This window comes from Salvelinus alpinus, chromosome 30, assembly GCF_045679555.1.
Source record: "Salvelinus alpinus chromosome 30, SLU_Salpinus.1, whole genome shotgun sequence".
NCBI lineage: Eukaryota > Metazoa > Chordata > Actinopteri > Salmoniformes > Salmonidae > Salvelinus > Salvelinus alpinus.
In genome coordinates, this window is record NC_092115.1 from 18,736,342 (window position 1) to 18,748,522 (window position 12,181).

At 47.6% G+C, this 12,181-nt stretch overlaps 1 protein-coding gene across 1 annotated transcript in view; it reads right to left on the reverse strand.

Annotated features, from left to right (window-relative positions):
• Positions 1-1,043: 1,043 nt before the first annotated feature.
• Positions 1,044-12,181, reverse strand: part of LOC139560170 (chromodomain-helicase-DNA-binding protein 7-like) — a 152,326-nt gene continuing 141,188 nt past the window's right edge. The window contains exons 29-38 of the mRNA XM_071376718.1: positions 11,775-11,983; positions 9,580-10,632; positions 9,037-9,197; positions 6,883-7,116; positions 6,429-6,596; positions 5,873-6,103; positions 4,540-4,749; positions 4,106-4,249; positions 3,623-3,727; positions 1,044-3,443 (exon numbers count right to left, since the gene is read on the reverse strand). Coding sequence (XP_071232819.1) covers positions 2,463-3,443; positions 3,623-3,727; positions 4,106-4,249; positions 4,540-4,749; positions 5,873-6,103; positions 6,429-6,596; positions 6,883-7,116; positions 9,037-9,197; positions 9,580-10,632; positions 11,775-11,983 — 3,496 coding nt within the window. The 3' untranslated portion in view covers positions 1,044-2,462. The remainder of the gene's footprint in view (positions 3,444-3,622; positions 3,728-4,105; positions 4,250-4,539; positions 4,750-5,872; positions 6,104-6,428; positions 6,597-6,882; positions 7,117-9,036; positions 9,198-9,579; positions 10,633-11,774; positions 11,984-12,181) is intronic.

Consider the following 12,181-nt stretch of genomic DNA (forward strand, 5'->3'; position numbering starts at 1 on the left):
TCTGGAGGAAACCTGGCACCATCCTGGTGAAGCATTGTGGTGGCAACTTCATGCTGTGGAGATGTTTTCAGCGGCAGGGACTGGGAGACTAGTCAGGAGAGGGAAAGATGAACGGAGCAAAGTACACAGAGATCCTTGATGAAAACCTGATCCTAAGCGCTCAGGATCTCAGACTGGGGCGAAGGTTCACCTTCCAACAGGACAACGACCCTAAGCACAAGGCCTAGCCAGAGCCCGGACTTGAACCCGATCGAACATCTCTTGAGACCTGAAAACAGCTGTGCAGCGACACTCCCAATCAAACCTGATAGAGTTTGAGAGGATCTGCAGAGAATGGGAGAAACTCCCAAATACAGGTGTGCCAAGCTTGTAACGTCATACCCAAGAAGAAGACTTGAGGCTGTAATTGCTGCAAAAGTTGCTTCAACAAAGTACTGAGTAAATGGTCTGAATACTTGTGAAAATGTTATATTTCGTTTTGCTGTTATTATGGGGCATTGTGTGTAGATTGAGGGAATACATTTTTTAATGAGGGTGTAACATAACACAATGTGGAAAACGTCAAGGGGTCTGAATACTTTCCGAATGCACTGTACATTGCTTTGGAAGCATCTGTTGAAAGACCATATCATGAGGCATATGTTAGAACATCCCAGTAAAAACCCAAGTTCATGACCTTTAGGACTCAATGACTGTGGTGAAATTCTCAAATGGCCTCACTACATCCATATTGGCTCCTTCTCATGACTATAAAGATCAGGACTAATTAGGGTTGTATGAGATTGCTTTCACCTATAAAGACTTTCTGATCAGGTGAGGAGCTGGCCATCAGCCACTCTCTCGGTAAGTGTCCCCTTCTTTCTTAGGGTAGATGGATAGTGTGGCTGTTCTAGTGTTTTGCAAAATTACATGTGCAGACAATTATTTTGCTATGAAATTAAATATGTCTGACGTGATTCTTAAGTGAATGTAGTTGATTTTATTGAATTGTTAGTGGATATTTGTAATAGACAGAAGCAATGAACACATTTGTCGAAAAGTGGTCCATCTGCACTTAACCCTTTATTTTCAGATTCTGGGATATTTACGTAATTTTCTGCTGCTTTCTGACAATATCACCACCATGAATCAACCAACGTCATTTAACACTCAAAATAGACATCTACATTTAACATCTAATTCCAAAACAGTCACAACAAGCACTCTGGGTTTGGTTTCCTAGGCGAATATCATGATTCACTTTTATTAAAAGCGTCATAACAACAGTTCATCATACGATGTTCCAAAAAAATAACAGACACACAAAAAAACCCATTTACAACGTATGTCTGTAAACTTCAAGGCTAGTTAGAATTGAGGTAATGCTGTTCAGCTTGGTGGCTAAAAGAAACAAAAAGTCCATTCAAAGATAAAAGGTACCTGATTATTTGACTCTTACACCAGTGCATCATCAGGAATAGAGTGAGACGAATAGATTGCAGAACTTTTTAATGTCATCATTTGTATGCGATTTCATTTCTCTTTTTCACCAACACTTGTGGTTGTAGTTGTGTTTAAATGGGAGAGCAATGTTTGAAACATTCAAAAGCTGCCTTCGGTTATTGCTGTCTCCCTCCGCGTTGTTAGAGAGAGGTCTCTCCTCTGCTCGGCTTTGTCAGTGTCAGACTAAAAACAGGCAGGAGACCCAGGGCCATCGGTCGCTGTGAAACTGGAAAACTGTTTCTATAACCAGTGTGACTTGGAAGAGTCAGACAATATGGGTGTTAATAGTAGACAGAAAACTGGTACTGAGAAGGGTAATGGGAGAGGAACGGTTGGAGGGTGACGGTAGGATCGTCCGATTGAAACGGGGGAACAGTCAGGTTGGATTGTTAGAGTGTAAGACTACAGGAATAGACAGTCGGGTGTGTGTGGGTGTTGACGGGTGTGTGTGTGATCGTCAGTGAGAGACTGGGAACAGTCAGATTATTAGGCCTGATTTGTGAGAACTTCATCCTGCTCTTAAAAGCAGAACAGTACAACAGCAAAATCTAAATTACCCATGATCCTTTTCATCAGCAGCATATAGACAGACGCTTAATGCCGTTAAATTGTACGCCACTGGAGAGTTACGAGATGCTACTTACTGTCACAATATCCACCAAAAAATTAAATAATAAATGAAACAGAAAAGCAGCATAGCACTATTGGAACGATTAATTCCTATAATAATATTTGAGGAAATTTCCCATTTCATCTAGAATGCACCGTTCAGTGAACAAAGACCAAAAATAACACCCGCAAAACTCTACTTCAGTTAGCTTTTTCCCTGACTATGCCATTAACAATACATTAAGAGCCTTTTAGCTACATATGCTCTCCCTGATTAAAATGTTTACCTGTCAAAGAAACAAAAACGAAAAAACAAATTCATATGTTTGGATATCAGTTTGGTGGGGGGGGGGATCAAAGGCCAGTTAGATTCAGTCACTCTTCTCTTCCTCAAGGGCATCCTCTCCTTCCTCCTCGGCCTCCAGGTCTTCCGGTGAGTCGGCTTCCTCTGCCAATGCTGAGGCCTCATCTTCTAGCGCAGACGACTCTGCAGTCTTCTCCAGGCTCTCAGCTGAGTCACTGTCATCAGCAGTCTCTGGGTCTGCGGTAGCGGCAGCAGGGCGGTCCAGGGCAACCTGGCCGGGCTCCTTCTCCTGGCCCTGAGCTCCAGAGGCAACCCCCATGGCTCCAGCCATGGCACTCTGCAGGTCGGCCAGGGCAGTGGGGGGGAAGCCAGGCAGGGTGAGACCTCCCAGGCCAGGGGGCAGGAACATGTAGGGGGAAAAGAGCCCCGGGGCCATGGTGGAGAGCAGGAAGGGATTGAAGGCCAGTGAGGTAGCTGACATGCCGGAGGCGGCCATAGCGGCAGCAGCCACATTCAGAGCCGCGGCCTCCCCATTAGCCTTGCTCGACTCTGCCTTCTCCCCAGTGTCGTCCTTCTCCTCATCCTGCTCTTGTCCACCCTCCCTGGCGTCTCTCTTCGATGTCTCGTCCGAATCGCCCTCGTCGTTGGTGCCGTTGGAGGCTACAGCAGGCGTGGCTGCAGCCAGGTTGCTTGCGAACAGGCCTCCCAGGCCAAACATGTTGGGCAGACCGCCCATACCAGCCATGCCAGGCAGCATGAGAGGCAGCATGGCCGAGGCGTGTTTAGCGTCAGCCCCCCCCATGCCGGGGAAGCCCATGAGCTGCAGCTGCAGACTCTGGAGGCTCTGTAGGCCCTGCAAGCTGGTGAGGTCCATGCCTCCAAACAAGCCGTTTATCAGCAGGGGGTTAAGGCCCCCAGAGGATGCCTTCTGGGCCGCTGCTGCCTTGGCGATCTCCGATTTGGGACGTCTTCCCCGACGACGGACACCCTCCTCACGCACCAAGGGCCCAGTCAGGAGACGGTCGAACATGGCCTCAGGGAGGAAGCCCTAAGGAAGGGAGAGGAGACCACAGTTAGTTTGGCAGTCAATGACAATTTAGCGATTAGGCATCAATTTCTTCAGAGTTCAAACTGCTTGTTGAAATTCCATCAGATAAAGTCAAAATATAAAACAAGTGCTGATTGGAATCATTTGATGGCTAAACAGGAGAATGACAAATGACTCACCGATTGCTTGACAATGTCAGTCCAGTCTGGAGCGACGGCAAAATCTGAGTTCTCCAGGAGCCATCTGGGAAGATCCTTCATGGGAGGGGCCATGGCGCCACCCATCTGGGAAAGAAATGGAACAAATGGTTCATAAGCTACCAATACCTTCAGTTCTGCTATGAAAAGACAAATTAGGTCTTTGAAACTGTTGCGACACAGCGACCAATACATTTGTGAAAATTGATTTATACCGAAATGAGCCCAAACCTTTCTTTCCCGAAATGAGCCCAAACCTTTCTGTACCGAAATGAGCCCAAACCTTTCTGTACCGAAATGAGCCCAAACCTTTCTGTACCGAAATGAGCCCAAACCTTTCTGTACCGAAATGAGCCCAACCCTTTCTGTACCGAAATGAGCCCAAACCTTTCTGTACCGAAATGAGCCCAAACCTTTCTGTACCGAAATGAGCCAAAACCTTTCTGTACCGAAATGAGCCCATACCTTTCTTCCGTTTCTCCGGTTGATCACGGGAACCTTCTCTTCTCCGGTGAGCGTGTTGATGTCGATCTTGTTGGGGTTCCGGCAGCGGTGTCTCTTTTGCTTGGGTTTGGGGAACTGGGAGGAGAGGAGCGTCTCCTCACTCTTCTACAGTGAGGCAGACGGGAGAAGGAACAGGGTTTAGGAACTATGACAGGACCAGACATCTGAGATTTAATACTTTATAGTATACTACAACCGTTACAAAATGGAATAGCTAAATGTTATATTTTGTAACCATAGTTGAATCACTGAAAGGGTTGTGGTAAGATTGATTTAGGAAAGGGAACAGGGGGTTGAAGGTAAAGGGTAAGTCATATTCCACATGAATGGATTGTTCCACTGGATAAGGAAATCTGATAAAAAAATATTTTATACAAAAAAAGTCTAGTACATACTGGTGTGTACGCAGTAGGCATGTCCATGGTGTATGTGGGGTGCTGTCTGAGCCAGTCACTCAGGTCTTTGTTAGAGGGGGTACCAGCCTCCCTGTCCTCCATAGCGCTGACAGAGGGGACACAGGCGGAGGTGCTGGGAATGTTGTGGCGGTGGGAACGTGGGGACATCTGCAACCCCTCCACTGAAGCTTTGGTCCTCTCTGAATCCTCCTGTTGCGCGAAGGCAGGAGAAACTCTGTTCATTACCATGTCAAATTAAATCATAATCTGTTCATTACCATGTAAAATTAAATCATAATCTGTTCATTACCATGTAAAATTAAATCATGATCTGTTCATTACCATGTAAAATTAAATTATAGAGTATGTGTGTGTGATTTATTAATTATTATTTTTAATCAGATATATACTGAGAAAGAATAAACGCAACATCAGCTATTTCAAAGACTTTACATAGCTCATAAGGAAATCAGTCAATTGAAATAAATTCATTAGACCCTGATCTATTGACTGGGAATACAGATATGCATCTGTTGGTCACAGATACCTTAAAAACAATTGGCCTCACAATGGGCCCCAGAGTCTCGTCATGGTATTTCTGCCCATCCCATAACCTCAAATCCACCATGAGGCACTCTGTTTACAACTTTGACATCAGCAAACCGCTCGCCCACACAACGCCATACACATGGTCTGCGGTTGTGAGGCCGGTTGGATGTATTGCCAAATTCTAAATCTACGTTGGAGGTGGCTTATGGTTGAGAAATTAACATTCAATTTTCTGGCAACAACTCTGGTGGACATTCCTGCAGTCAGCATGCCAATTGCATGCTCCCTCAACATTTTGGACATCTACTGTATTGTGTGACAAAACTGCATATTTTAGAGTGGCCTTTTATTGTCCCCAGCACAAGGTTTACTTGTGTAATGATCATGCTGTTTAATCAGCTTCTTTATATGCCACACATGTCAGGTGGATGGATTATCTTGGCAAAGATTAAATGCTCATTAACAGGGAAGTAAACAAATTTGTGCACCAAATTTGAGAGAAATAAGCTTTTTGTGATTATGGAATATTTATGGGATCTTTTATTTCAGCTCGTGAAACATGGAACCAACACTTTACAGTTGCATTTTCCTTCAGTGTAATTAGATGTTTTCATTCCTATCAAATTGATTTGAATGTAGTTTAGTCTAATTGCCTTTTCCCAAAAAGATCCAATATGTACAATGTTCAGGGCATTTTACAAAAATGTTCAAAACTATATCCATCTGTGTATTTTCTTTATAATTATTGACGTAACATGTATTTCTCTAGTAATGAGTCCTGTACCGTGGCTCCTCTCATGAACAGCAGCTCCAGCCCCTCCACATTTTTCCTGCGGCCCCGCCTCCTCCTGGTGGGCAGGTCAGCCTCGGCCAATGAGCAGTTGGCCCTGTGTCTGGAAGGTGTGGCCGGCTGCAGAAGCTCCATCTGTGCCTTGAGGGCAGCAGGTGAGACCATGCTGCTGGAGTAGCTCGCCGGGGAGGGCGCTGAAGACTTGTGGTGCTGGTGCAGAATACCCTGGAAAAGATAAACCAGTATGGAAACTTTTAGAGTAAACGAATAGACTAAAATACAATACCCGTAACAAAAATGTTTAATATAATACAGTCCATAGTGCTTTACATATTTGATTAATTTATATAAATAGTTGTTATGATAAATACATTTTATTTTAATGGGATCCATTTTAATCATACACATGATCCCATTGAGATAAAAAATATTGAAAATCAGGGACCTGACCCAAAACTATAATTAAAAAATGATACAATGCAGTTGTAAAAAGTGAAGCATAATTCTCATTTCTGAATTTAGTATTAATTCCTAATTCTAAAGACCGTGCCTTGGTAAGATCCATGGCCTGGCTCTGGGACTCTGCAGCGTGAGACTCTCTGAGCTGGGCCACCATATCCATCAGGTTCCTGCGCTTGGCCGCACGCTCTGCCTCTATCTCCACCTTCCTCCGCCTGCGACGACGCTGCTTCGGCAATGATATGCTCAGAGCATCCTCCTGTACGGAGGAAGGGAAGGAGGGAGGAAGAGAGGGATGATTAAGATGTGATCACAACAACAATTAAAATCAATGAAAGTAAATTGCAATGATGTAAGGAATAAGTGTTTTTATGATTAATAAAGGAATATCTATTTACAGACTGCATCAATACATTAACTTCAATCAATTTATTGTGAAGGACTAATATCTCGATAAATTGTGCAGTTAGAACGAACTAAACCTACTTTGGGAGGGTAGGGATAGAGTCTTCGGTTAGCGGTTTCAGGCCTAGCTAGCGACTTACATTAGCCTGGGGCGAGAGGGTGAGGTCCTCGCTGCCACTGAAGCTGGTCTGAGCGGCCGCTGCCATCGACAGTTCGGCCAGGCTCTGCCTCGGCATGGGGCTTTCAGACGTCATGGGGCCGGGGTATCCAGGCAACAGGCCCGGGAAGTCGAAGAACTGGCGTCGGTTGGCGGGCCACTTGCCCTTGATGACCGCATCGCAGATGTTGTCCATGCGATTGATCATGACACGGTCCTGGAAGGTCGGGACAGAGCAAAGAGGAATGGGTTAATTCTAGAGCAGGGGTTGGAACCTTTTATAGAATACCACTAGAGCACTGGACTAGTACTTTCATGATGGAGTGATGTCTGACTTGAACAGGGCTTTGCTTGTTTTCCAAAAATTCTTTACAAACTGATTTGTGTTGTATCAATAGAGAACTTAAAGGGAACTCATGGCTTCCATTTTTATGTCTGTGTGTGCAGTTTGACAAAAGTATGTGGACACTTGCTTGTCAAAAATCTCATTACAAAATCATGGATATTAATATGGAGTTGGTCTCCCCTTTGCTGCTATAACAGCCACTCTTCTAGGAAGGCTTTCCACTAGATGTTGGAACATTGCTGAGGGGACTTGCATCCATTCAGCCACAAGAATATTAGTGAGGTCAGGTACTGATGTTGGTCGATTAGGCCTGGCTCGCAGTCAGCTTTCCATTTCATCCCATAGGTGTTTGATGGGGTTGAGGTCAGGGCTCTGTGCAGGCCAGTCAAGTTCTTCCACACCGATCGACAAACCATTTCCGTATGGACCTCGCTTTGTGCACGGTGGCACTGTCATGCTGAAACAAGAAAAGACTTACCATAAAGTTGGAATCGTCTAGAATGTCATTGTATGCTGTGGCGTTAAGATTTCCATTCACTGGAACTAAGAGGTCTAGTCCGAACCATGTAAAACAGCCCCAGACCTTTATTTCTCCTCCACCAAACTTTACAGTTGGCACTATGCATTGGGGCAGGTAGCGTTTTCCTGGCATCCGCCCAACCCAGATTTGTTCGGACTGCCAGATGGTGACGTATTATTCATCACTCCAGAGTCCAATGGAGGCGAGATTTACACCACTCTAGCTGACGCTTGACATTGCGCATGGTTACCTTAGGCTTGTGTGCGGCTGCTCGCCCATGGAAACCCTTTTCATGAAGCTCCAACAAACAGTTAATGTGCTTACCTTGCTTCCAGAGGCAGCTTGGAACGCAGTAGTGAGTGTTGCAACCAAGGACAGATGATTTTTACGTGCTAATTGCTTCAGCACTCGGAGGTTCCATTCTGTGAACTTGTGTGGCCTACCACTTCGCAGCTGAGCAGTTGTGGCTCCTAGAGGTTTCCACTTCACAATAACAGCACTTAGTTGACCGGGGCAGCTCTAGCAGGGCAGACATTTGAGGTGGTGGCATCCTATGATGGTGCCATGTTGAAAGTCACTGTGCTCTCCAGTAAGGCCATTCTACTGCCAATGTTTGTCTGTGGAGATTGCATGGCATGCTAGCAGTTACACTAATGCTAGTTAGCAACTTCCTTCAAACTGCAGACAGACATAAAAATGGTACCCACGAGTTCATCTGACTCCGGGGAAGTAGATAACGGGCTTCATTGTCAAAATATTGAAGTATCCATTTAACACTCTGTCCAAGGAGTACTTTATGTACACCAAACATTAGGAACACCTTCCTAAAATTGAGTTGCGCACAATTTTTATCTTGATTATTCACCCTCAATGTCACACACATAATCCATGTCTCAAGGCTTAAAAATGCTTCTTTAACCTGTCTCCTCCCCTTCATCTACACTGATTGGTGGATTTAACAAGTGACATCAATAAGGGATCATAGCTTTCACCTGGATTCACCTGGTCAGTCTGTCACGGAATGAGCAGGTGTTCTTAATGTTTTGTACACTCAATGTATAAAGTGTGCGCATAACGTCCACTGACAGTTCCAACAATGTGTGTTTTTATATATTTGAATACATATGTTTAAAAAAATATATTTGTATATATTATTGGGAGTCACTGGTCAACATAACGTGTGTTTTCATTTGTGTATTCATATAATTCACCACTACATTAATACATATGAGAATGTATATCTGACTGAATGTATATCGTTTACTACCAACCTTGGGCCAGAAGGATGAGGTGGTTCTCTCCTGGAGGGCCGGGATGGCAGAGGGCTCTCCGTCCTCGAGGCAGAACCCGTCGCGGGTCTCGTCTCTGGCCGTGGTGCTCAGTGAGGCGTTGCTCTCCTCGTCAAAGTTCTTCTGCTCTGAGGTGGCGCCCGCTGAAAAACAACAATAGTGCTTTGTCAATACAAGCCACAGGAGAATCTACAAATGGCTTCATATATAGTACTTCCTTAATACTAGACACATCAGAATACTACAAGAACCATACAGTGTGTCCTCAATTCAAGCCTAAGCAGCTTAATTATACAAACACACAGCCATGTAGTCCTTTCTAAATGCCATCTAAAGCAGACCAACTACATACCGCCACTAACTGTTGTGTCTGGCTTCAACATAAAGCAGTAGACCCAACTGTTTGTCTAGACTTTTACAGACTCACTGTTGATGGTTTAAAATGAATTCAAACACCAATTGCCCTAAAATGGGATTTTTCCTTGTGAAAATACTTTAAGCAATGGAGTTAGGAGTAGGACCTACCTTCAGCTTGAGAGGACTTCTCAGACTTGTCGTCTTCCTCCATCTTCTCCTCATCGGGCCCTTTCTCAGCCACTGGTTTAGGAGACTTGGCAGGGCTTCCTTCTTTCTCATCTCTCTCTTCTTTCTTGGTTCCCTGCTCTTCTGATGCTTTAGGAGACTCTGGTTTCTCCTGGAAGTCCAGCTTTTTGTCCTGGTCCTTGGTCTCCTCAGTGGGAGCTTTGTACCCCTTCTCGGGTTTGGCCTCCTTGGAAGTCTCTCCGTCAGCGTCGCCGTTGACCTCCATTTCCTCCTCTTTGTCTTCCTCCTCTCCCTTCTCTTCCTCCTTCACCTTCTTGGGAGACCCGGCCTTCTCTTCCTCCTTCACCTTCTTGGGAGACCCGGTCTTCTCTTCCTTCTTCGCCTTCTTGGGAGACCCGGCCTTCTCTTCCTCCTTCACCTTCTTGGGAGACCCGGTCTTCTCTTCCTCCTTCACCTTCTTGGGAGACCCGGCCTTCTCTTCCTTCTTCGCCTTCTTGGGAGACCCGGCCTTCTCTTCCTTCTTCGCCTCCATCTCTTCTTCCTTGCCTTCGTCTGGTTTCTCAGGTTTAGTACATGGAATGTCGTTACCTTCCTCTTTCATCTCCTTCCCTTCTTCGTCCTCTTGGACAGGTAAGGATTTTTCAGCACCAGCAGTAGCTGTAGCCTGCTCAGTGGAAGAGGAAGAAGCAGTAGAGAGAGCTCCATCGCGGGGCGGCTGAGGCACCCCAGCCAATCCCCCCTTGGTGAACTTCCTGTGGGCCTCCAGGAAGCCCAGCGCAGGGTCGTTGAGGATGTGGTAGTCAGTGCGACTCACGCCGTGCTTGGAGGCGCCCAGGAGGAGGTCGTAGTCGTGCCGGCCGCAGTCCCACCACTCGGGCAGGTCGGAGCTAGGCTGGCAGAGGCGCAGGCGCTCACCTAGCAGGGAGTTGGGCAGCACCTGCTCGCGAATGCGACGCAGCAGCTCAATGCGGTAGAGGGTGCGTGAGGCGCGTTCCTCCGTGATGGGGTCGATGATCAGGGTAGGGTCTGGGAGCTCTGCCAGACAGAAAAGAGGGTGGGGAAGGTAAAGAGTAAGAGGGTGGGGTAGGTAAGGAGTAAGAGGGTGGGAGGGAGGAAGGAGAGTGGGGTAGGTAGGTAAGGAGTAAGAGGGAGGAGGGTGGGGTAGGTAAGGAGTAAGAGGGTGGGAGGGAGGAGGGTGGGGTAGGTAAGGAGTAAGAGGGTGGGGTAGGTAAGGAGTAAGAGGGTGGGTGGGAGGGAGGGAGGAGGGTGGGGTAGGTAAGGAGTAAGAGGGTGGGAGGGAGGGAGGAGGGTGGGGTAGGTAAGGAGTAAGAGGGTGGGAGGGAGGAGGGTGGGGTAGGTAAGGAGTAAGAGGGTGGGAGGGAGGAGGGTGGGGTAGGTAAGGAGTAAAAGGGTGGGTGGGAGGGAGGGAGGAGGGTGGGGTAGGTAAGGAGGAAGAGGGTGGGAGAGGTAAGGAGTAAGAGGGTGGGAGAGGTAAGGAGTAAGAGGGTGGGAGGGAGGGAGGAGGGTGGGGTAGGTAAGGAGTAAGAGGGTGGGAGGGAGGGAGGAGGGTGGGTTAGGTAAGGAGTAAGAGGGTGGGAGGGAGGGAGGAGGGTGGGGTAGGTAAGGAGTAAGAGGGTGGGAGGGAGGAGGGTGGGGGGAGGGAGGGAGGGAGGGAGGGAGGAGGGTGGGGGGAGGGAGGGAGGGAGGGAGGGAGGAGGGTGGGGGGAGGGAGGGAGGGAGGAGGGTGGGGTAGGTAAGGAGTAAGAGGGTGGGAGGGAGGAGGGTGGGGGGAGGGAGGGAGGGAGGGAGGGAGGAGGGTGGGGGGAGGGAGGGAGGGAGGGAGGGAGGAGGGTGGAGGGAGGGAGGGAGGGAGGGAGGGAGGGAGGAGGGTGGGAGGGAGGAGGGTGGGAGGGAGGAGGGTGGGAGGGAGGAGGGAGGAGGGTGGGAGGGAGGAGGGAGGTGGGAGGGAGGAGGGAGGAGGGAGGAGGGAGGAGGGTGGGAGGGAGGAGGGTGGGAGGGAGAGAGGAAGGAGGGTGGGAGGGAGGGATAGAGAGAGATGGGGAGAAAGGAAGAGTTGTTATCTGTCTTTTCAGGGAAAGGTCCTTTGCTTTAGCGCAAGCAAATTTAACTATGAGTGAGGGTTGTTGTGGTCGGAGACAACAGAACTAGATAATTACCAGTGTTGGCCTTGACCTGCATGCGACACACCCGCTTGCACATGGCCACGAAGGAGAAGTAGTATTTCTCCAGGCTCTCGTCACTCTTCTTGTCCAGCCGGGCGAAGGCCCTGAACTGGGTCCAGTCAAAGCGCTGGCGGTCCGTGTCATAGATCACACCAAACGTGGACACAACCCGGTAGAAGTCTGATTCCTCACGCCTGGTCCACCTCAGGGAACAAGACAAGGGAAGGGTTAATCCAACAACCAATGCATGCGTAGTATATTGATACGGAGACTGGAGCATTGTGGGTACTGTAGTACAGTTAGAAGTAGGGCTTCTCAAACGATCAAACAGGAACAGTTGATATTCGAGAGCTTCTTGTAGTTCTAATGCCTTCTATACAGCAGGCTAACAAATTCTACTG